The sequence below is a fragment of the Tachysurus fulvidraco genome, chromosome 12 (assembly GCF_022655615.1).
Source record: "Tachysurus fulvidraco isolate hzauxx_2018 chromosome 12, HZAU_PFXX_2.0, whole genome shotgun sequence".
NCBI classification, from domain to species: domain Eukaryota; kingdom Metazoa; phylum Chordata; class Actinopteri; order Siluriformes; family Bagridae; genus Tachysurus; species Tachysurus fulvidraco.
The window spans coordinates 4,653,594-4,678,883 of record NC_062529.1 but is presented as its reverse complement, the minus strand read 5'-3'; the positions used below and the strand labels follow the sequence as shown (position 1 = coordinate 4,678,883).

At 37.4% G+C, this 25,290-nt stretch overlaps 1 protein-coding gene across 6 annotated transcripts; it reads right to left on the bottom strand.

The window, feature by feature from the left end:
- Positions 1-721: 721 nt before the first annotated feature.
- greb1 (growth regulating estrogen receptor binding 1) lies at positions 722-24,889 on the bottom strand. Of its 6 annotated transcripts, none has more exons than XM_027159609.2 (32): positions 24,733-24,889; positions 18,593-18,752; positions 16,214-16,321; positions 15,747-15,923; positions 14,874-15,056; positions 14,128-14,250; positions 13,892-14,017; positions 13,148-13,252; positions 12,677-12,790; positions 12,226-12,411; positions 11,448-11,867; positions 10,718-10,846; positions 10,472-10,573; positions 10,191-10,388; positions 9,846-10,026; positions 9,560-9,749; positions 8,834-8,970; positions 7,871-8,213; positions 7,667-7,782; positions 6,788-6,993; positions 5,438-5,877; positions 5,196-5,298; positions 4,950-5,105; positions 4,683-4,819; positions 4,395-4,556; positions 4,048-4,252; positions 3,750-3,912; positions 3,311-3,532; positions 3,083-3,218; positions 2,482-2,682; positions 1,983-2,121; positions 722-1,519 (listed from the first exon to the last, which is right to left on the bottom strand). In XM_027159609.2, exons 2-32 carry the CDS (start codon positions 18,747-18,749, stop codon positions 1,356-1,358), a joined length of 5,529 nt encoding a protein of 1,842 aa, XP_027015410.2. In that variant the 5' UTR covers positions 18,750-18,752; positions 24,733-24,889; the 3' UTR covers positions 722-1,355. The 6 variants fall into 6 exon arrangements, with proteins under 6 accessions (XP_027015410.2, XP_027015411.2, XP_047677884.1 ...); XM_027159610.2 differs by having other exon boundaries at positions 5,438-5,874; XM_047821928.1 differs by having other exon boundaries at positions 11,448-11,798.
- Between the last annotated feature and the right edge of the window lie 401 nt (positions 24,890-25,290).

The following is a 25,290-nucleotide window of genomic DNA, read 5'->3' as shown; positions in this document are numbered from 1 at the left end:
CAGCACTATCTGGTATCACCAAGAAAAGGATGGGTTTTCTTCCCCTTGTAAGTCTCAGAAAGTTTTTCACTGCCACCATCATCTCTGACTTGCTCCTTAGGGATAAATTTAGCATATTAAGCTTTGTAAATTTGTGACAGTGTCCATTGTGACAGTGGTAACTCAGTATTTAAGACATGGGCCTTTTGATCAGAAGGTTGTGATGTACTGTCACTCTAAAATTTAGCAATAAGTCATAATTGTTAATGGAACAATTAAATGCACTTATGCACTATGTACAAAAACATGCAGCATGCCAGCTGGATATTATAGAACTCTATATAATTCTAAAATATATCAGAGGATTAAGGGCTTGCTCAAAGGGTGTTTGCTGATCCAGGTATTTGTGACTTATTATTCATCTCTTTATTAGAATTTGCTAACATTTAATATATAGGTCAAAGAGCATTCCCCAATATAGCACTCAACATGCAGCTTAAGAAACATGCATTTACCAAATGCCTCTTTGTATACTGGTGGAAAAAACAAGTAACTGTATGCTGTATGACTGTATGAGGGCATTAACTTACTCTTCAATATGCTTTACTCATTTCATGAGAAAAACTTCACATTTTTTGAGTAATAGGCCCATGTGTAGAAAACATATTTCTCCTAAATAGGGTATTTGAGAGATTTTGCAGGTACTTTGATTTATATCAATAATGAATTAATCAAGATCAAAGTAAGAAACTGGAACTTTATTGTGGATGAGCTACTGACAGGTTATTGTTGTAGACTTTTTAACTAAGCCATTTATTTACACAAAACCACTTGTTAGGAATAAGATATTGTTACCATTATAATGCCCTCTACTGTTGACCTGCAGGTACTGAACAAATAGCACAGAACTGATCAAAATCAACCAAGATGATGCAGAGAAACTTTACTAAAACTGTACAATGACAATGTACTCACAAATATCTAATAAAACAATCAAGAGCATAGAACAGGCTACATAAATATATACAAAAATATTCTTTCTCTACAAAATATCCTTGAAACATGCAAAGAAACATTCAATGAATTGTACAATTCTCCATAAATGAATTATGACAATAATACAAAAAATGCATAAAAATGAACACAGAATGTGTGTTCAAATGACAGCTACAAAGCAGGTAATAAATATAATTTTTCATATACATATGTAACCAAGTACTGTTATAAATCACATTTCATTTGGACTTATGCAAGAACACAGAGAGGAGAGAAACACAGCACAAACATAATAACACCTAGGCAAGAGTACTAATCTAAAATACAGTACAGCATCTAATATACAGAAATATATGTACATGAAGGTACCAATTGCAGAGTCAGATATGTGTTCCTGTGAGAAAGAAGAGTGGCTGATCCTCTTTGGCATTGGCCGTTTGAAACTCGTCGCTCAACCGGAAACGCCACTCATCCTCCAGCTCTAGCCGTACCACTGTCTGACGGAGAGCACTGCGGTTTGGGCAGATTACGCACAGAGTTGCCCCTATGTGAGTGACAGATGAGCAATTAACATGAATAAATTACTATCTTAGAGATCTTACAGAAACACACAAAATAGTATTTTAAACTTTCAGAAATAAATAGTTATTCACCATAATGAAACGAATATACAGAGCTAAAATAATTATCGGGCCCTGGGGGTTTAAAGGATTATAGGTCTCTGGTTTAAATATTACTTTTGCAAATGTGATTGCTTCTGAGTATACTTACATTCACAGATTTTACAGATCTGTACATATCATAAGACAGATATGGGCATGTTTTTTTAACAAAATTTTAGAATGTATTTGTTTGTATTTGAATAAACTAATATGAAGAAATTGGACAAATTTAAGGTTTGTTTTAATATAATATATGTTTATACTGTATGTTCACTCTAATCCAACAGCCTCCTACAATTCCATTTATTATATGTTAGGTCTACTACTTAAAGAAAATCCCTTCACCTTTCAGAAACTGGAATTTCTTGAGGAAACCTGGTGTAACGAAAGAGTCACAGAAGTAGAGCAGGAGGCCACTGAAGAACAAACCTGCTGTGCTGATGTTGACAGAGTGTGGCCTTGAGCTGACAAAACACACTGTTATCTGTGGAACAAACACATCAAACACAGACATAAATAATCCCAAATGCACAAAGACACAGAAGGGATCAGAGCATGCAAGTCCATAATATTCATTATATTGTTTTAAGTATCAGTATCTGTTCATCATCATTCTTTTTGACAAAAAAATCCAATACTGTACGATTTAACCTGCCCTTCTTTGGTCCCATGTTTTACAAATATATGGTTAAAAAAAAAAATCTATATATAAAGAATATATATATTTCTATACTTCTGTAAAGCTAATTTGAGATTGTGAATTGTTAAATGTGCTATACAAATAAATTGAATTAAAAACTGAATATAATATATTGCTACTCAAGAATCAGGGATGTTGGCCTACCTCGGGGCCCAGGTTGAGGTAGCAGTCGACAGAAAGAACCGGATGGCTATTATTGCCAGTGCTCAGGGGGAAAAGCCGCTGACTTGTGTGTTGGAGGTATTTCTCCAACAGAAGCTGACCTGGAGTTGCCAGGAACAGGTGCTTGCTATCTGGAGCACAGATATACTGAGATGGCTGCACTGTGGTTATTACATCAGTCACCTAGGAGAAAACTGATATACCATTAGCTTCCAGTTCCGTTTCAGAAACAACACTTTTACTTCTGTTAAAGAAACATAAGGAATGAAACATAATGTTGCTGATAATTAATAAAATCAAATGTTGAGTAGTTAGCATAACGTATATGCATAAACATAAGCATGTGTTTAGGCTGGAATGTAAACTTTAGAATTTCATGTAGCTTGTTTAGCTTCTTTATGTACTTCCTAATCTAGTAAGAAAATAAAGAAATTTAAAATGAAAGTGCTAAGAATTAAGTTTTAAATTATGACATATATTGGGTAAAGTGCCCTTAACAGAGCTGCTTTTGTTCTGCTTTCTGTTTTGCAAAACAATATAACCTTAAATAAAAAAACAACAACAAAAAAAAAACAGTGCCAACCTTGGTCTTGATTATAAATGTACGATATCCCCCTATGGCAATCTGCTTCTTCATTACACTAAAGTTGTTAAAGCGGAAAATTAAAAGGCCTGCACTGTGGACGCGAAGGTTGAAGTCTACATCATCACAGGTAAATCTGGAGAAGGAAGAGATAGGGCAAGTAAACAAATAGTATAAGTATTTATTCTAATTCTGTTTTTACAATCAGGTACAATAGCAGGTGCACACCGGTTTTGATTGTACTGCACATTCTGAGTGAGGTCCACGTTGAGGAGCAGAAAATCATGTAGGTGTCCATGTGAGAAGGGTTCTCTCCTTCGTCCAGTGCCAGCTCCACGACTTGACCACTTCCTCAGGCCACACAGGGCATACTGAGTGATATCTGGAGATGACTCCATGTGCTGCAGCAACTGCTTCAGTGACACATTCCTCTCTGGTCCAGCAGTACCACTGCATGCACACACATACAATTGTTCGCTACAATTGACTTTTTTAGGACAGTCGTACAAAGCATTTTACTACATGTCGTACTGTGTATGATTGTGTAAATGACAAATAACATTTTAAATTTAAATTTGAATTTAATGACTAGAAAGGGACAGGCAGCAGTGATCTTAACAGGTACCCTTTCATCCCAAGTATGTAAAAATTGCTAGATAGAAAGCACCTCTTGGGGTCAATGTCAACACTGTTCCACATGACACAGGAGTCATCTGCCAGGATGATAAAGGGCCAGACATCCTGAGGACGACTGCCATGCTCCACTCTTCGACTGCGCTCCAGCTCCAGATTATGATAAGACAACTCTTTAATTAGGAAATGTGCTGCTCCTGTAATAGGGAGAGAAATGACCGTGAGAAAGTTAACACTCTACATGGATTTATTCCCAACACAAATTATGAATGAATATTATGGTTGTGATGCAACAGTTAATTTGGGAATTACAAGAGTTTTTATATTTTTACCTATTCCAGCTCCATTAAAGATGTTGGGCAGCACTAACATGATGTGATTAGGCCAGTATTTTTTATACACAGCCATCTCATATTCTTTGATCACCAGGATGTGAAGGTGGGAGGCTCCATCCATGGCATGATACAGGTTGAACAGGCCATGCTCATGGCGACCCGTTGTGGGTGTAAATATCGGACTCTTTATACAATCAGGATTCTACAACAGGAAATACATTTCTTATTATCATCATCTAAACTAATATAAAATTAAGTTGTTGTTCAATTAAACTTAAATGTGCTTTTTGAAGATGGGTGGATATTTCAAGATAAATCTGATGACTATTATACCCAATCCGTACCCAATCAGAGGAAAGGGGCAGTCTCATGCTCTCAAGCTGGCCTCCTGGTTGGCTAAAGGAGAAGTGATGCTCTTTGGATTTAGGGATTATGAAATAGAGCTGTATCTCCTCCCCAAGTAGCAGATGAGAGAAGGTGAAGGCATGCAGGGTAGACTCACACAGCTGAAACACATCACACACGCACACAAAACTAAATTATTTTGAGACATAAAATTGCTGAACATTGGAAAATAATGTACAAATGTCGAATTTGTTTAAGAATTACAACATCTTATCATTCGATCTCACCTGGTATCGAGGGTTGAATCCCATATACTGATGGCACTGCTCACAGTGATGGTAAGTATTATAGGCTGCATATTTGGAGAGTTTTATCCGGGCTGTACGACGACGAAGGTACACATCTTCCTGACGTCGGGGGTTTCCTTAAAAAAAAAAAGGAATTCCTGAATCTCTGAAGCTACTGTATGCCAAAAAACTACTATAAGACCTTTTGATTACAAATCAAAATGGCAATATAGAGTATGTTTTTTCCTATTTCATATATATTCTTACGTTCTAAATTTGGAGTAAAGTCAGGAGAGTAGATGGCACTGATGTCCTCATATTTGGGGTCATGAATGGTAAAGTCAAAAGGCATTCCTCTCAAGGTGTCAGCATTGGGCCATGATGCATTAGCCTGATGATATTTCACCACCTCTGACTGGCAATCTTGAGAGAAGTTACAGATGATGTAAATCTGCTTTCATTATGGCCTGAATTAAAAAAAACTCAACTAATCATCTGAGGTTATATACTCACTGTGATTGATGTCCTCTTCGTCAAAGATGTCTACCTCCATAAGCCTGATCAGCATTCTAGAGAGAATTCCTAGAAACTGCAGATATGCACCGGTCTTTCCAACCTGCATGCAAGGTCATAAAGCTAGATGAGAAGTTTTAATATACTGTATTTTATACACTCAAAGTGAGATTTTAAGTGCAATATTCCATTTTAGCATCAATCCATTAACGTGTCCATAATCATAAAGTGCTGATGCTTACTTGTGGTGGCCCACTGAGGAGCAGTCTTCGAGGGTGAAAGTTGTCAGTGCGTCCCCAATTGCTGCTGTCCATGTGCTGAGGTTTGGGTACAGTCCACTGCCTGTAGTACAAAGACTGTTCTGTACATGTCATAATCTTGCTAAGAAGGGGCCTGAAAGAGCTGGCCCACTCTACATATGGGTGTGGGAGGAAGGACATTGGCTTGGGCAAGCCACTGGCATCTACACTGGTAAGCAGATCATACAAAGCTTTGGGGAGAAGGACCACAGGTGGCCTATTAATGTTATGGGCCCAGGAGCAGCAGTATCGCTGTGGAGAGGTCTGCGAAGATGAAAGGGAGCCAGGGGAGGTGGATTTTGATGATTGACTTGGTTTGTTAGGAGAGAATTCATCCTGAGTTTGCTGAGAGTGTTCCTGGCCAGGGAGAGCACTACTCACTGCTGGTCATCAAGGAGAGGGAGAGGATGAAAGTTAGATGCAAGAAAAATGGCACTAAAAACCTGTCTAGGTAAAAATTTCCTCATTGATGCTTATATTAAATATTACTGAACCTTTTATATAACTGAATTATAACTGAATTTAACAATCTGATGACCACCAGGGTTCACTAAATTGACTGGGCATGCCTTCTTCTATGAATAATCTCTGTCCGTCTTAAAATGAATACATTTGGCTTCTGAAAAGTAACTAATACCATCTTCTAAATTTTGAGATGGATTTGACACATCCAGCATGACCCTAATGACATAATGCATGGAATTATCCTGCTAGACCCCTACTGACACATCAAAACTTGCTGTTCTCATAAATTTGCAGATGGAGGACTGTAATCATACATTGGTTCTAGGACAGAGATGTCACTCAGCTTACTGTTCTATTTAAAAACCTTTTAGCTAGTTACAGTACAGTACAGTACGTTCAAGTTCAAATCTATTTGTATAGTGCTTTTAACAATTGACATTGTCTCAAAGCAGCTTTACAGAACATAAACATAAAACAAAAAGTTAATATAAAGATTAATATAATACAAAATTTAAGATTAAGTTCAGATATATTTAAATGTGTGTTTGTATTTATCCCCAGTGAGCAAGTCTGAGATGACTGAGGCGACCGTGGCAAGGAAAAGATCCCTAGATGGTAAAGAAAGGAACCTTGAGAGGAACCAGACTCAAATTGGAACCTCATCATCATTTGGGTGACACTGGAGGGTGTGATTATGAATATACAGTCCGACAAATAAGTATTAATTTAATAGTAACTATTTATAATTTGAATCTCAGGTCAACAGAAAGAAAGTGACAATATTTTTCATTTGTTCTGAGAGCTACTGCAGCATGGCACTCAACTGACCATTCACTATGGACTCTTCCTCCTCATTGTCGGTGCTGCTGAGTTTATCAGGATCACTCTCAGATAGGTCACTGGACATGGGTAGCCCATGCTGCCTCTGCTCCTCCACACGCACCAAGTATGCAGCCAGACCAAGTTCCTGCTCCAGAGCTGTGCGTTGCAGAGCGCAGCAGCTTATTACACGCTCATCACAGTATTTCAGAGACCTAAGTAGCACAGGATCAACAATAGACAATGAAATTGGATAGTATTGTAAGTAAATTGTGATAATGTGTAAAGTGTGTTGAATTCCACAGTTAGCTCTTTAGCTCCTGACACCAAAATTAAAATCTATCCAAATCTAAATCTAATCTAAAGTTGCTTCAAGACAAAGTTCGCTGTTCAATAACCTACACAAATACAACGAAACTGAAATAAATGCTGTTTTTAGATTGGGGGTGCTAGTTAAAAATGATAAAATCATCGCACTTGAGTTCAGGCCACTTCTGACATTTTGCCAAATGCTGTAAATATAAATTGAAGGAAATTTTTGTTGTCTTTAGTGCAGTATTGGCATCCAGACAACAACCTAGCCAAACAACCAACAACCATGTAACCAGGCATGATGGCGAGCTTTATGATATGTGCTCCCATTCAATCTCTGTGCTATGTCAGTCACAACCAATGAAAATGTTTTTCAATGTAAAATCTGACCCAATAATGAAAAAATAAGATTCCAGAAAACATTCAATATCCAATACACTACCGAAAAGTACCTACAAGTAGATGATAAAAAAAAGTTATGTCTAGAGGAATTAACAAAAATTGGCAAAACAAACAACAGATATGTTAGAAGGAACTTAGACTGAGAGGATTTTGTGTTAGTTGAGGGCAATGTACCTTGGCAAAGACTCTCCCATTGGATCCAATCCAGTAAAGATGAGAATGCAGGGCAAAGCCTCTAAATCAAGGTATGTGCGAGGAGTCCAGTCTGGGTCTTGGATCTTCAGCCAGACCTAAACACATGTAAGCCAGGCATATGCAATATCAGCTAAATGCAGAAAACTCTTTAGCTAATTAGAAAGAACATGTAAGAGTATTTACCCTCAGCTGGCTTAGGAAGTGCTTGCCCACAATGATCCCAGATGAGGGGTCTCCCAGCACAATTTCAAAGTGCTTGTGGAGGCCCAGGCGATCACGTATGTGACATAGACGCTGATGTGCCAGAGCTGCCAGACATGGAAAAGGTATACGCAGCAGGAGCATGTACCCATGGTGGCTGGGGCAATGTTGTGTTGAGCCCAGCAGACATTGTACTATTTCCAGCGTCTCTACAGATGTGTGCTTCTGCAGCTGGACCTGGCCTCTGACTGCAGCTAACAGAGCCACAGAATAGTGCTGGAGAAGCACTTGGGTGCGGATTACTGAGCTGTGCAATTTTGGAAACCTGAAAAACGGTAAGGTTCTCAGTGTGGACAAATTTGTTTTCATAAAAACCTGGTTTAGATTTCTACATTTTAGAATGCATGTAATCATCTTGTGAATGTATCCATGATCCAGTGTCAAACGAGAAAACAGAAAAAATATGGGGGAAAAAGAAAGTCTCACATTATGATTGTAGTAAATAGAATGAAAAGTAAGCTTAGTATAGCTTATGATAAGGAAGCCATTTTGTTGGAACATAAAACTGACTCTCACAGAGAAAAAACATTGGTTTCAGATTATCATGTGAAATGTAATTTTATATTTTATTTCAATATAAATATAATCATATAATTTTATTTAAATGTGTGAACAAATGAAATCACTAAATGCAATGCATTTATTATCTCCCTCCATTAATACACTGTTACTTTACTATGTTTGGAATCAATATTTTAAAGGTAGGTTATTCCAAATGATTTATTCACATCATTATTAAATTGACTTGCTTTTATTTCACATAAACTAATTCACAGCAAAGTAGATTTGAACAGGATATATATATATATATATATATATATATATATATATATATATATATATATATATATATATATAAGATTATGAAATAAGATTATGAAATACCTCTCTTCCAGGGCATTGACCATGCTCTCAAACGAACTGTCAAAGCGCAGCAGAGGCAAGCCGCTCCCTGATCTTGTGGATTCCAGCAGCTCAGACACACCAAAGTATCTTGTTTTTTCATGGTAAAGATCAACATCCTATGCAAAAACATACATCACGCACTTGTCAAAAATAAAAAAAAAATACATCTGTCCTCATCAAAAAACTATAGCATCTGTAATGTTAATTATTTTTCTTGTGTTTTAGATGTTCCTTAAATACCAGATGGCCAAAATTATTTAGACACCTGACCACACTCATATGTTTACTGAACATCCCATTCAAGCATTTGCCCTGTAAAAAACTCCACTCTCCTGGGAACACTTTCTATTATAATTTGGAAGGTGGCCTTTAGGTATTTCTCCCCATTGAGCCACAAAAGAAATTCTGTTGCACAACCAGCTCATCCTAAAGGTGTTCAGTTGGGTTGAAGTCAGGGCTCTGTGCATAGTAATTACTATGTTTTTAAAAAAAACATGTCTTTACTGAACCCCTTTGGTGTACAGGGGCACTGTCATGCTGGAATAGGTTTGGGTCCCTTAGTTACAGTAAAGGGAAGTCTTAAACCTACAGCATACAAAGACATTCTTAACAATTGTGTGCTTTCAACTTTGTGGCAAGACCCACAAATGGATGTGATGGTCAGGTTTTCATGTACATTTTGAGATAAAGTGTATTTATACTTACATTGTTGAATGCTGATGGCCAGTGGATTTCATTGTAGGGGCTGATGCGTGTGTATTGAGTCTGCAGGGCAAAGGGGAATGAGGTGACGTGAAGAATCAGAACATTGGGTGCCTCTTGAATATGCTTGCAGTTCAGTAGACTGTCCACTAGTCCTGAGTTGGACAAGCCACCAACCCTTCCACACTGTTCACTGCAAAAGACAGAAAGAAATAATTTTAATAACAATTAAACAAGTAGATTTAGACAAACAGTAGATAGTATTTTGAGTAGAAAGAAGTATTGGTACCTGCTAATGTCCCAGTGTGCATGGTCATGTACCAGTATAAAAAGAGTATATGGGTTCAACTTTGATTTCTGAATGAGACCATTGATCTTTGCTACAGCAGCTTGATCTAATTTGACCACATACTGCTCAGCATCCTTTGGTGACAAACAGTCCTGGTCCATGCCTAACTCTTTAAGGACCCCTTGCATAAATAACAACAGAGAAAATATAATACCAAATACTTGTTGTTACCATTAAAATCAACAGGGTTTAAACTCTATTTGCAAATTAGATTACAATCTGAAGCATAATCAGAGCAATACAAAATATCTTAGCTTATCCAATCTTACAAGCTTATTCGTCTACCTGAATTCCATAGGTGCAGGACCACTTGCTGGAAGGTCACCTCTGAAGGAGGCACACAGATTAAGAACTCCACCTTGTCAAAAGAGCCAAGATCCAAGTTGTGTGTGCTAGAGTCAGCAATTGCACATACGTGGGACAACAGCTTACGTGCCACAGCTAGCTGAATGGGCCGAATCTCATGCCATTCTATCCGATATTCTGTGAAAAGAGATTGGACAATGAATTCACTTCAAATAAGGTTCGGTATAATATACTAAGGCAAATTGTCACATGAGATTCACCTTTACACATGGCTTCTGCAGAGCATTCCTTTCCAGGTGTCTGCGCTGAAAGGCTGTAAGTCTCTGCATTGAATTTCTCCAGCAAACTTTCCACATTTCCATCTGAATGAGTCCATTTTTACATGAGAATATGTTAAAAACAAACTGAAATGCATCGCTCATCTAGGCTCATTTATCCTGATACATGTTGAAATGTTTGCACTGGAAATTGACCCCTAATCTGCATTAAAATAATCAAAGGCTTACCTGGACCTAGGGAGCTAACATAGGCATCTAATTCAGCAGTCATCCCAGAGGAAAGCTCATGACTGATTTCTCTCACACATTCGCTTGGGGAGAGCATACTCTCTGCAAGTGCTCGTGCCTGGTGCTTCCCTGTTGAGAAACATAGATATAGATATATATAGATAAACATAGATATAGATATATATATAGAAAAAAGAGAATCACTCCAAAGTCACTTTAGAAGTTCTCTTCCTGGACCACAATGCCCAACTTACCACAAGCATTACAGCATTACCACAATGTCCAATGTGAGTCATATGTTAAAACCTTCATAGTCACCTCATTGCAACCATAATTGAAATTAATAATGCTCAGAGATATTTCTGGATGCTGTACAAATGTGAAGTCAACTCACTTTTATTTTCATTTCAATCATATGGTGATTATGGTGACTTTTATTCCAATTTTCAAGATTTCAGGATTTCCTTAAAACTGATGCTGTGTATTGTTGAAGTACTGTTAACATGATTAATAAACATTTTAATAAACATTTTTAAAGAGGAAACAAATAACTGAACACTATATTTCATTTTCTAAATAAACTGTAAATTAGAGAGAAATTCTTTAAGATACAAAGGGAATTTTTCAGGATTTTTTTTTTGACACAACAAATATATATGTATTATCTGACTTTTCAATCCACACAGACAGATCCAAACTGAGATGTGAGGAGTGCAAGTAAACCTTTTACCTGTAACCACTATGCAGGACTCAGTCTCTTGGCTCCTGCCCATGCAAATGATCACAACAAAATGTGTCTGACTAAGCTTGCCCTCCATTAGCCTCTGGAATGTATCTGCAAGTGCCTCAGACACTGAGGGTGCTGTGTCCAATACTAGAACAGCATCACCACAGGAACTTGTTGCCAGCTTGGCCAGCCAAGGGAGCTGAGAGGGGGTTAGGGGCTGTGCCAGGCCAGGCAAAGGGACAGGAAACTGTGCATGACTTTGCTGGTACTGACGGATTTCTGTCAGGTGAGACTCACGCCAAGAGTGCATGAGAATCTGCTCCAGGTCTTCCATCAAGGGAATTTGGTCTGTACCTAAGATAAAACATTTGATGATCACATATGATGCACAAGGACACCAGCACCATATAATAGTTGAATAATCTGTAACAAATAGAATACAAATGCTGTTTTAAAAACAAACATAACAAAATACTGTTTCTGTATATGTAATATTATAGGAGCAAATCAGTGAGGGTTAAAACCTGTGTAACAATTACACTTTGAATCATGTATGTACTGATTTCCCCCCCATCCAATTGGGCCAGCCATTAGCTATTTCTCCTCTGTTACACAACTACAAGATATCAACGCACCATGGAATAGAGTATATAAGCCTCTGTAACTGTACTGGGGGATGAACGCCAATCTTAGATAATAATATTCCCTTAGCTGGTCTTTTGATGATGGTGGTAGATCTTTATTTACAGACTACAGTATAGCCTGTGTCAGTTTCTCTCACCTAGCTGTACCAGGTAGTAGACAGTCAACAGGACCTGCATCTCAGTGGAGAGTGGCTGAATGGAGGAAGCTCCATATTGATCATAAACACGTAGAAGATTCTGGGAGCTTCGGTAGCATGCCTGCAGCCAACCATTCACCAACACCTCACGTGTGTTCCCAGATAGATGTGGCAGATCCCCATGTCCTACATACACATGCACACACATTTTTATAGCTATTATATGTAAGCGCACATAACTTTGTCAATTTTAGTATAATGCATTTTGAGCTTGAATGCTACCATCATAAATGAATAAATCAATTCAATTAAAATGTTCATTGTATTGTGCTTTTTACAATGGACATTGTCATAAAGCAGCTTATTAGATATTGCATATACAGCATTTGCATTCATAGAACATAACCATGTTTCTCTGTGTATTTTTTATAGGTTGTGGAGAAAAACTCACCTTTAAATATAACTGGCTGCAGTCCACAGGTTTGAAGCAGATTATTAGGAACTGCAACAGACTCTGCTGAGGGCATGGAGGGTGAAGACCCTTGAGACACTGAATTCCCATTGTCTGCCACACATACAAGGTCATCAGGTTTAATAGTATAATGCTAACAAAAATTAATTTGTGTGACCACACACTTAAACAGTCTAACAGAAATGACAGAACACTCAAAACTCCTAAAAGTGCATAAAAAAGTTTACCATTCACTTTGTTTAACATTTAAAACTTTTGGTTTCTGTGTTTGTATGACATGCTTTCCTTTCAGGGGCCTCATTAGGTGTTTGCTGAGAACACTTTATTCTGAGGCTAATAAGACACAAACATCTCTAAAAATACATCTGTCGTCAACAAAAGCTTTTCTGAGTGCATTCAAAGTGAGCAATTTTCACGCTGTGTTAAAAGAGGATGGAATTACATTTTTACCTGATTTTGTGCCGTTGACTGTGTTGGAGGATACAGGTCTAATACTTGCTTCAGTGGGTCCTATGGATTCTGGGGACCATCCCTTGTGTCTCTTTTTGGGTGGTCCTGTGTTTGCCATAGATATTTAAAGTGAAGAGAGAAAATGATCAAACCTACAGAACATGCCTGAGACAAGTCCTTTCATACTTTGTATAAGACTTCATTTATAGCATTCAATAATTATTAAATACAAAGTAAGATAAGATAAGATTATATAAGCTGGCCACTGGATATGTCAATTGCACTGGAAGCATGTTTGTGTGTGCATGTACGTGTGCATGTACGTGTGCATGTACGTGTGTGTGTGTGTGGGGGGGGGTCTTCTTAAACCTTAGGGTCACAAAAGTGAAGATACTATGTGTTAAGCTGCACTCAAATCACCCTGCCACAAAAGAGTCCTTGCATTTTATAGCAGTGAAGAGCTCAAAACATAGAGTAAAAAAGAACAAACAGCAGTATTATGAAGGTGTTACATTGAAAGGGAAGACATTTTATTACCCCAAATGTGGTCAGAAAGGACTAGACAATGCAGCTAAAGTTCTTCCTGATTTATTTTAGGGTAGGGGAATCTCTTTCATGAAGGTGTGAAGGTTTTAGTGCCCCTGAAAAGCAGTAAAACCATGGTTGCCTGTCCTTTCTTTAGCATACCAAAATAGGATTTTTACCTTAGTACCAAATCACTTTTTGGTAGGTGATGAACAGTACCTGTGGATCTTCCTGGGCCACTGGCTACTAGGCCTGGCTGTGGCAGAGGCTGCTGGGATACTGGAATGTGGCTTCCATTGGTCATTTGAGGAGACATTTCAGATGCAGGGACATGTGTGTCCAGATCTTTGTTGGAACAGATTAACCATGAAATTAAACCAAATATACATATATATGTATATATATATATATGTATATATATATAAATATTTTACTGGCTAAATGCATCATTGTACCTCTGTTAGCTGTACTTAAACCGACAGGTCCTGTGTTAGGCAGTGGGTTGCTGGCTACAGAACCAGACCGCTGCTCCTCTAGACCACCAGTCACATTTAAAGAGTTCTGTCTTACTCGGCTATCTACACACAGATATGAAACCTATTACTACAATCACAAATACCATTTACTTTAGTCAATCACAATTGCAACATAATCATTTAATTGCAATTATTTTATCTGATCATTTCATTCCATATCCATATATATGCATAGAAGGAAAACATACTAAAGATAAATAATAAAAACACATCTGAAACATTAAACACTAAATTGGTAATCAGAGAAACTAAAGATTTTTGTGTTGGCAAAGAAGGACTTCACTCATAAACATTAGGATGTCAATGTGTGTATTCTTCCACTGAAATGTCCAGAATTTAATTTTTTGAGCTACACTACAGTATGGTGACATTGTTACCTGGGTAAAGAGGGTAACAAAATTCATTACAGTACTGGGGTATGGAATAGCAGGTGGAAAAGTGCTCTTAGTGAGAAGAGCTCAGCTCTGGAGCTAACCTTGGAGCTAAACATAATTATAAGCATTTTTCTCAGGATATTTCAGTCATTTTATTCCAAAAGCTAGGTCATGTATCTGCAAAATATCTGGAGAACCAGTCTAAGGTAGAAGCAGGCTTTCTTTCTTTTTTCTTATTTAGCCTATTTCACTTGACAATAATCCTACTTATTATTCCCATACATGACTTACTCATTCCTTTCCAGCAGATGGGTGGGCCCTTGACCAGCATGCCCTGCACATTGCGGAGAAGATGGTATTTTAAGTGCTTCTGCTTCTTAGGCTGTGTTGTGAGCTTCAGGTTGATATGATTGGAGAACTCAGTGAAATATCGGAATCCTTTCTCACCACAGCCCATACAGTTACCTGAGAAGCCTGGAAGCCAGATACAACTGTTAGATTATTACAAGTAAATTTTCCCATCTGATTTCCTGTCACTGTCTCCATAGGTCTGCCATGCCAGGGACCAAAGTGGAAATTTAGATGTGCTTCAAGCCATTGCTGTAAATGAAGCTCAGTCACCACAGTGATCAAGAGAAATGAGCCAATGTAGAGAGTACATGAATAAAAATTGAATGACTAAAAATGGATTTGTGATTAGCACAGGTTATGGTTAACTTGGCTGTGGTGCCCTGACACAGCTGCCTGTCCTGTGTCAAAATGCTATCTCTCTATGTCTATCTCAGGCAATCTTTCAACATTTATATTGCAATCTCTCACATTCTAATAGTGAGAAATACAAGGATAAACTATGCTACAAAATATATTAGACATCTAACTGATCTTGAGCAGTGAGTCATTGAAAGTCAGTGGAAAATGACTTTATAATGACTTTGATAATGACTTTATATTGATATATAAAATATATTGATTTTACCCATATAAATTTTACATTGGTAAAATTCATTTCGGATTGTAAGTCTATACGACTTACAATCCGAAATTAATTTTACCAATGTAAAATTTGTAATTTTTTAATTTATTTTTTTTAATGTAAATTTTCACATTTCTAACAATTATATCCCCAAAACAAAGAAACTAATGGCTAAATGTTGTAATTTCTACCTAAAAGTGCATTACGTCCACGTTCATCTGGGAGAAAGCGCCGATCCACAGCACACACCAATATTTGGCCGGGGATACTTGGAGATTTGGCCCCGACCAGCAGAAATCCCAGGGGCACATCTAGATTTTCAGTGGACATCGTGGTCAGTCGCAGATCTTTTCCTGCCTGACAAAATCCTGAGAAAACCCAATAACAGATAGCAGAACAGTGAATCTGAGTTGATACTGCCCTCTTTTTGTATCCTGTGAGTAATATTTCAAAAACATATTATACACAGTCTATAATTAAAACGTTACTGGTTTAAAACGTTGGTTTATCATATTAAGGATAAAAGACTATACCCTGCTTTTGCAATCTCAAGTTCAATACTATGATGTTTGGGGTGTTACTCTGGGTGAGCCCTCGCTTACAAATTTAAATGCTTGGCCCTGGGGTACATCATACTGATTAGTGCTTATGCTTGTACCATCATTGGTGCAGGAGCCCTCTGGAGCAGGCTTTATGTGATATGGAATGGGAGGACTGTTAGTCTCTGAGCCCTCCTCATCATCATCTTCCTCATTTTCCATTTGGCCTGGTGAAGAAACATATCAAGCATCTGGTTAGTTCAGGCAGGACTTGTAGCCAAGTGCATCAGCTGCATCAGCCGTTTCCGGCGCACCATCTGGTACGACTTCTGTAATTTCCGACCCTTTAAATTCCCTTCTCGCGAGCCGCTCTCGAGCACCGCTGCTGCTGCATTTCTAATCCCCCCTCCAACCCCGGCTCCTCCCAGCCAGAACCCGTCGTCCAGTCCATTAATTTACCTTCACGTATTCGCGTCTCTTTCCCTCCTTCTTCTCCCTTTCCCCTCCTCCCCTCTCTCCCCTATTCTATTTACTAATCTATTTCTTTTTTAAACTGCAAACCTTCAATAACATGCATGCCATGGTTCTGATTTGCATTGGGGGGGCACAGAAGGTGTGTGGGAAAATTAGCCCAGAACAGTCCGGTAAATATATACATCAATCTAATTCAACATCACAGGTGTTTCTTTTCTGATGATGAGCTTTGCAAATATTAGTGCCAGCATTTCCAACTTCCAACTTGCTTTAAAGGATTTTTCATTATGGCTTCTTGTACTGATATTTACACTTTGTTTTGGTCTTCTTGGGAAGGTAAGGCAGTTCAGAAAGGTCACTCTGAATGTGACACATACCACCAGAGCAATCAGTGGGCCACTTCTCCCATAGCTGGAAGAAGAGAGTTGCTTTGAGGGAAGCACAAAGAGAGCTTAACCTCCCAGAGCATGCCATGGTGACAGACTGCTCAACACGATGGGGTTCTACTCAGAAAAATGCTTTGTCCAAGGTTCTCTCTGCAGATCGCAAAGTGCAATACCTACAGCCCTCATGGCAGGACCTGGAGGTCCTGGAATGTGTCAACAAAGCACTCAGCCCACTCTAGGACTTCACGGATGCCCTGTCAGGTGAACGCTATGTGAGCATATCTTATGTGAAGCCTGCTCTGCATATTTTGAATACCTTAGTGCTGGCTGAAGAGGAAGAGGACACTGGCCTGACTAAATCACTCAAATCAAAAATTACCTCAACGAGAAATATGAAGTCACGCAGGACCTGCTAAACATGCCCACATTCTTAGATTTTTTTATTTGTTTCAGGAAATTCAGCAGCAGCAGCCTCTAGCCCAAATAAGCAATGCAGCGATGGACAAGGATAGACTGGATGTGGAAAATCCAGCTGCTGCTAAAGCCAAGAAGAAAACTCTGGCCAGTTTCTTCAAGGAAAACACATGCACAACAGCACCAACAGCATCAACCACATTTGATCCATGGTACAATTTAGAGAAGCAGTAGCTGCTGAACTCAACGCTTACATTTACATGCCAAGTGTAGACCATGGAGAAGACCCAATGAAATGGTGGAAGTTATACAAAATAAACTTCCCTAGGCTATGCAAACTAGCACAGAAATATCTGTGCATACAAGCAACAAGCTCTGCATCAGAGAGAGCTTATAGCCCTAGTGGTAATGCTGTATCGAATATTTTAATTTGAAAACGTTTTGCATTTATTTGTTGTTGTTGCTAGTTTGAGTTGAGAAATACAAATTTCAGCATTATCAGTAATCTGTGTGTGCATTTTCCTTGAGAACCAAGCAAGTTGACTCATGAAACCATTTCTATATTATATCGCAATCGCATATCGCAATCGCAATATTGACCTCAATAATCTCAATATGACATTCTCCCTAAATCGTGCAGCCCTAATATATAAATGTGTATGTATGTATGTATGTATATATATATATATATATATATATATATATATATATATATATATATATATATATATATAGAGAGAGAGAGAGAGAGAGAGAGAGAGAGAGCTTTTCTTATACCCTACACCTTTATTCAAATCAAGTCCAGAATCACATACACTAATACTCGAAAACCTTATGGGCACTAGGAATTTAACACAATCCCAATATCTTTATATGTCCCTATTTGGTGCCAGTTTTTCAACCTAGCTAGATCATTCTAATTCATAATTGGTCTCATTTATGTCAACAAGTTGTTTTTTTGTCTTCATGAAATTATTAATTTTTGTTTGCAAATCACTGTAATATTTTCTAAGCAATTTAATTGGTTCTGTCTCTCAAAATATTTTAAAAGAACAATTTGTGGAGAATGGATTATGTCTCTGTTAAGAGAAATTTCTTTCATTTGGGATTTCAGGAGGAATTGCTTTGGAGCAATATCACCATGTGACAATAAATAATAATTCAGACAAATCAGACTCTTTTCTGACAGAGCAAAGTACACAGAAAACAATAAGCGGTCCTTACCTTCTTGAGAAAGGGGCCTCTGCTCGGGTTCTAGATACAGCTGTGAGAACACTGGTCTCGGCACTACAGTGTTGGAACGCAGAGATGCCTCAATGGAATAGTGCAGTACCTCTTCAAAACGCGTGGTACGCAACTGTCCTGCATATGAGTTTCCCATCTCCTTTGGAAAAAAATCGGAAAAGCAAATGAGGTAAGATAACAACAGAACAAGAAGGCAAGAAGGGACGGCAGCTATGGGCTGATAATATCTGACAAAGTAAGAGCTCAACTTAAAGCAGATGGTATTTTTTAAAAGTAACATCATATGATAAACACTGGAATTATGTTTTTATTATATTTAGTAATTTAACAGCAAAAGTCTCTTTTACACATTGGCAATTATTCTGAATAGGGTTAAGTGACAATGTAAGCCAGACTCAAATTTGAATTCTGCAAAACCTGAAGTGTGCTACTTAGAGATAGGAATGGACATAAGAACACTATGGTCTCAAATATGAAAGTGAATCATGCAAATGTAATAATACACACAATGTTTATAAAACAAAATATACAGTATCGATTCAAAATTATCCATTTTACATCTGCAATGCAAACCAGAACCGCCTGAAAGGAGCCTTAAAGGAGCAATGATTAAATGAACAAATTCACATGCCTTCAAAGCCTGTTTCTGCCAGTTGCTCATTGGTACTGGTCCCGAACATCATTAGTTTATCTTAATTTTGTTTTCATAAAAATAAATAAAAACTTTCACACCCAAATGTTTTGTCACAGTATGATTTGTCTAGAATGTTTTGATAAGCTAATAAAATCTAATGAAAATCTGTGCTAGAGGATTGCTGAGTTTGATTGGTCAGGTGTCAATATACTTTTACTATAGTTCTATACACATTTGCTGTACATTATTACATTTTTTATAGAGACTTTTTAGTTCACATATGTATGCTCATATACAGTGCTGTCCTAAAGGCAATAGGACAGGCATGAAAGCTGTCAGAATCAAAAATAGCTCTTATTATATTATATCTAATGTTTAGGCATTAAATCTTGTTCTTTGTGGTTAAATGGTACTTGTTATTGTAGTAAATATTGTAGTAAACATTGTAGTAAATTGTTAATTTGTTGAAAATATTGTGGTTTTGAAAAAAAAAAAGCTTTAGCAGTTTTTATGATTAAGGTCACATGGCAATGTCAACGTGGGGGATGGATTGTATTCATAGTACACACAGTGATTAGTGTGTACTTTATTTAAGGCCGAGCAGTAGGTACTGAATTCAGATTCACACTCTTTATCAAAACAAATGAAGAAAATTCAGCTCCACTTACTCTCCCCAAGAATCACTCCAGTGGTACACTGAATAACATTATGGGAAGCCACCAAGCACTCCAGGGTAACATTCAAGAATGTACAGGCCATGTTTACATTAGTAATGTAAAAATTACTAAGTTCATTAGTCCACCATCAGTCAAACACTGAATAAAAATTGTGTGCATAGCAGCAAGGAAGAAACTGTTTTTTTCTGCACTTTTTCCATCTGAAATTTGCTTAAGACCATGTGAATACGGTGGAAGCCTTATATTGCATTCAATATAAAAAACCTCATCTAAAAATGTAGCATGGGATTGTTACTATCTAATGGTACTGTACATATACATATCATTACAAATTTATTATACATATTGAAATAATATCAGACCCATGTCTGCACCTTTTTGTTCATTTTTTCATATTGCAATCTGTGTATTTTATTATTTTTTTTCTCTTTCTTTTTTTTTTATTTCACCTCTAAACTTCCAGCATAAAAAAGCATTTACTTTACTTCCTTTACTTTTTATGTAATGAAAGAATTCTGGTCAACCTTAGTCTATTTGTAAAGCATGGTCTATATGACTTCTGGATGTAAATCAGAAAAAAATCCTGTTGAAGATGTTAAATCAATATCACCAGTTACTTAGAAAAGTTTATTTGAGGATACAGGTTTCTGGGTAGTCCACACAACTTTGTGAGATGATAAGCATCAAATAATCAAATAAGTTCAAGATGAGTCAGCCTGCTTCTTTCACTGCCTACTGCCTAGTAAATAAAATAATGCATCTCTGATCAGTACTCACAGGCCATGTAATGGTTCGAATCATCTCTGTTATTAGCCAGGTCATTTGAAAAGCATATTTTTCGTGACTTCGCCGGCAAAAGCCTGCAACTATCTCTAGTGAGGTTAACAGAAGCAGTGAATTTTGTCATGGTGTCCAATTCGCAGCCCCATGAAGTAATCCTAACTAAATGTCAGGTCATTCTGACCTGAATGAGACACACACACACACACACACACACACACACACACACACACACACACACACACACACACACACACACACACACACACACAGAGAGAAAGAGAGAGAGAGAGAGAGAGAGAGAGAGAGAGAGAGAGAGAGAGAGAGAGAGAGAGAGAGAGAGAGAGAGAGAGAGAGAGAGAGAGAGAGAGAGAGAGAGAGAGAGAGCACTTCATGATCTGTCTTGTGGTAAACAACAGTTGCCAGATGAGGTATAACAGTGTCATTACATGAACATTTAATTTCTTTGAATTAATAATCTTATTTATTATTGATAAACCAGAATATATATGGCTCAAATTACACATAACTATTCCTAGATAAAATAGAATGTAACTTTTCAGAAACTTGGGCACACACGCAAAGTTAATCAACCTATATGAGCAGTTTTAACAAAGTTTTTAACCTTAAGTCAGCAGTATGCAAAATGAAGTTATCCCTGGTATCATGAACAAAACCAGGGTGTCCTAAATAAACCCCACTGTTGTAGAATTCCACAAAGAACCTTTAACAAATCCCAAAGAGGGACAAAAATAACCATTTATCATTTTAGAGTTTAGCTTATTCAATTTCACATCCAATGGCATCTCAACAACTAAAAGACTAACTAAAAGACAACTAAAAGACAACTAAAAGAAAATAAAGCATATACATTGAAAATGTTCTCTATACCAACCAATTCTTTATTTTCCCTAAGGCAAGCTTTTATATACTTGCCTTAGGGAATTATATAATATTTGCCTTATGCATATACTGTAGCTGGTTTCAGACATTGTACAGACTTTTCAAGCCTTCACAGTGTCTTTGAAAGAAACAGATGCAAATAGAGTTACATTTGAGTGGTTCTCTGCTGACAAGTGGGTAGATAAAGGAGGAAGTGTTGATAGGATTGAGGATGTCCCCCGGCACTGACCCCCATGACATAGCTTTCTTACATAGAGGTGTCAAGCCCTTTCATCTATCCTCTGCTCCTCCCAGGCCACTGCACACCACCATTGTGCCTGTATTTATGACCTCCTGTCTCAAAGTCTGTGATCCTTTCTCCTCCATGTCTCCAGCTCATGCATTCTTTTCACCATAGTATGAAATAGGAACTGAATTCCGAAAAATAAGCCACATTTGTCCATTAACAATGTGACACTTTTTCAGTCTACATACAAATGTTAATGTAGCAGGCTTTACATTTTAAATTTCACACCTGTTAGATTTATGCTATAGTAACATTTCAGCCAAACCCTAAAAAATGCTTCCCTTACAATGTTGTTATTTTGCATTAATCCTCATGGATATTAAAAAGAAATTGCCTCTCCCTTGATTGTCTTCTAGTGCTCATGCACAAACTGTTACTTTCACTGGCCAGTTACAAAAGAGCTGAGCGGGGGAGGTCAATTATAAAGAATTTTTGCCTCCAGAAGAATGGTGTTTGTTTGCAGGGGGTGGTGTGCCTAAGTCTCTGAATTCTCTGCTCCAGAGTAACAACAAAAAGGTCACAGAGCCACAGAATGTTGCATAGGAGACTTAGAAAATGAGAATTTACCTATTTGTTTTACCTTTCCTGCCAACACAGTGCACACACATAAGAGATAGATAGATAGATAGATAGATAGATAGATAGATAGATAGATAGATAGATAGATAGATCGATAGATCGATAGATAGATAGATAGATAGATAGATAGATAGATAGATAGATAGATAGATAGATAGATTGATTGATTGATTTTAAGTCAATACATTTTCTGTACACAGGACCCAAAGAGAGAACAGTATAAAATAATTAATTTTACATATTTATATGCAAAAGACTTTTCAAATGATCAGTATCGCAATACAAGTCATGTTATTGTTACTGCATCAAAAAGAAAATCAGTGGTATCACCCATTTCTCATTTTCATGGCTCATAGCAATAGGTTAAAGGTCAGGTCCAGATGACAATGTTTGGGTAGAGCTTTGATGTGCTCTGGCATGGTCCAGCCACCCACTCAATGCACATAAAGAGGCTTATAGGGCCAGGAAGATAACCCTAAATCATTCTTTCCAGCACCTTTAACCTTTGGCCTCTGCACCCTAGCAGAAAGATCACATTTCAGGGCTGGCAAGTTGCATTCAGACGCCCCACATCACCCCACATACACACACTGGGATCAGTGGTGCAGTTTTAGGAGGATTAAGTGTGCTATCAGCAAATGGGGGTGTGCGTAAAAGGATGTCCGGAAATAACAACAAACAGGAACGTTTTACCTATGTTTAGATTTATACAATTGGATAAATCTGTATATTATTTATACTATTGCATTCTAAATATTTTGAGAAACAAAGTGGATATGAAAAGTATGAAAAACAGAGGGAGAAAACAAAGAGTAATTGTGGTTGGAAGTGATGGTTGAATTGTTATTAATCAACTCTCACCGTTTTAAAATGCTTGGCCAGCTATCTAAGACAATGTAGCACCACAACATGAGCAAGACACCTTCAACAGGATTTTATCAGTATGCTAAAAAAAAATGTGACCTGTAGTAGTGTTCTGCAATTGTGATTTTATGACAGAATTTATGCGCATAGTGACACATTACAAAAACCCCTCAACAAGTTTTTAAAAAATGTCTGATTTTTTATTTACATTTTTAAAGATCGCCAGCCAATAATGGAGGTTAATCATTTGAGAGTGTCAGGGGTCAAAAATGATTAAACAATTATTGGTAATATTTTCTTAAGATGGCTGATCAGTTGCAGCAAATATGCATCAAAATACAATATGAAAATTAGACAATAATAGCAATAGAAATTAGTAATCAAAAAGTTTAAACCCATAGTAATAGAAGTAATACACATTTTACCCAAGGCATAGATCATTTACTAAATCCTGAAAATAAACCAAAGAAAAGTGTCCCATAAACCCTAAAATAAACATATATTTAATATTTACACAGTTTACATCTCATTTAATGTCTGAATTCAGCTGCTCTGTGTTACCCTTTGTTACTGTGTTACTCTGTGTTACCCTGTTATTGTGTTACTCTGTTTACCCTGTGTCACTGTTTAATCTGTGTTACACTGTGTACTCTGTGTTGCTGTGTTATTCTGTGTTACTCTGTTACTTTGTGTATTCTGTGTTACTCTGTTATTCTGTGTTACTCTGTACTCTGTGTTACTCTTCTGTGTTACTGTGTTACTCTGTGTTTCTGTGTAATCTGTGTTACTCTATGTTGTGTTACCCTGTGTTACTCTAGTTTACTGTGTTACTCTGTGTGTGTTACTGTGCTACTCTGTGTTACTCTTCTGTTTTACTGTGTTACTCTGTGTTACGCTTGTGTTACTGTGTTACTCTTCTGTGTTAAAGTGTTACTCTTCTGTGTTAATCTGTATCCTATAAAGCAGTTAAAAAGATCAACGTGTCTATGTTTGTGCTGTCTTTCAATGAAAAGATTGAATGATTTAAAAATAAATAAACACTATAATGACTTATACTGCTTATTATTTACATTGAATGTAAATTCGGATATATGCAACACACCGCCTGTTATAACACATCTACAGGCTCCTATGAGCGCTATTTGGACTGAATGCACATGAAGTGAGATTACAGCGCGCATAGACCATTTGTTCAGAATAAAAAGGTTATGTGGCAGTTTGCTGTTTGTTTAACGCTTAAGTAAAGCCAGTTCCAAGCAGTGTTAAATAAACAAAATGCGGAATGAAACGTATTTTAGGACAAAGTGCATGTTAAGTTTTCAGTGTACTGAGAAAACATTATAACGGCCTGCGTTCTGCAGATGTTTCAAACCAATGTATACCAATGCAAACTTACCACCAGAGAGCTGAACAAACCGCCAAAATATTCCTGTGTTTCGAAGCGAATAGCCGGTACTTCACATATCTCTGCGTAACGTGCGTTTCAGCCGTGTATCAGCCGTGAGTGTGAACGGATGTCTAACACTAATCCGGGTCCAGGCTAAGGCTGTCGCTCAGAGCAACACCCCCCCCCCCTCCCCCTCCCCACGGAGATGGTTTCTCCCATGAATTGGCATCAGACACAAGAAGATACTAAACTCAGACAAATAAGCCGCATGAAAAGTATTTAATTTCAAACCAAAGCTATTGTAATACCAGATATTATAATAATAGATCATAATTTTCACATATTACAGAAGCATATAGAGTTAGAGAGTAAACCAAAGTAATTTAATTCATTGAATATTAATCTATAGCCAACTGCTGATGATGTTTAGGTTACTTTCTCTCATGCACTCACAAATTTATGTTTGGGTCCGTTAATAAATTTCTACTTATTTGTCTCGTATTAATTTATTTCTGCTTAGGTTTGGAGCAGGGGCGGTTCTAGGATTTCATCTTTAGGGGGGCTTAG

Excerpts from the sequence above, each read along its gene's own strand:
- greb1 (XM_027159609.2), bottom strand. The coding sequence starts at position 18,749 with ATGGGAAACTCATATGCAGGACAGTTGCGTACCACGCGTTTTGAAGAG. Across the intron at positions 5,299-5,437 it reads TCCTCAGTGGGCCACCACAA|GTTGGAAAGACCGGTGCATA; the intron begins GTAAGCATCAGC and ends CCTTGCATGCAG. Across the intron at positions 4,253-4,394 it reads TGCCCCTTTCCTCTGATTGG|AATCCTGATTGTATAAAGAG; the intron begins GTACGGATTGGG and ends TTCCTGTTGTAG.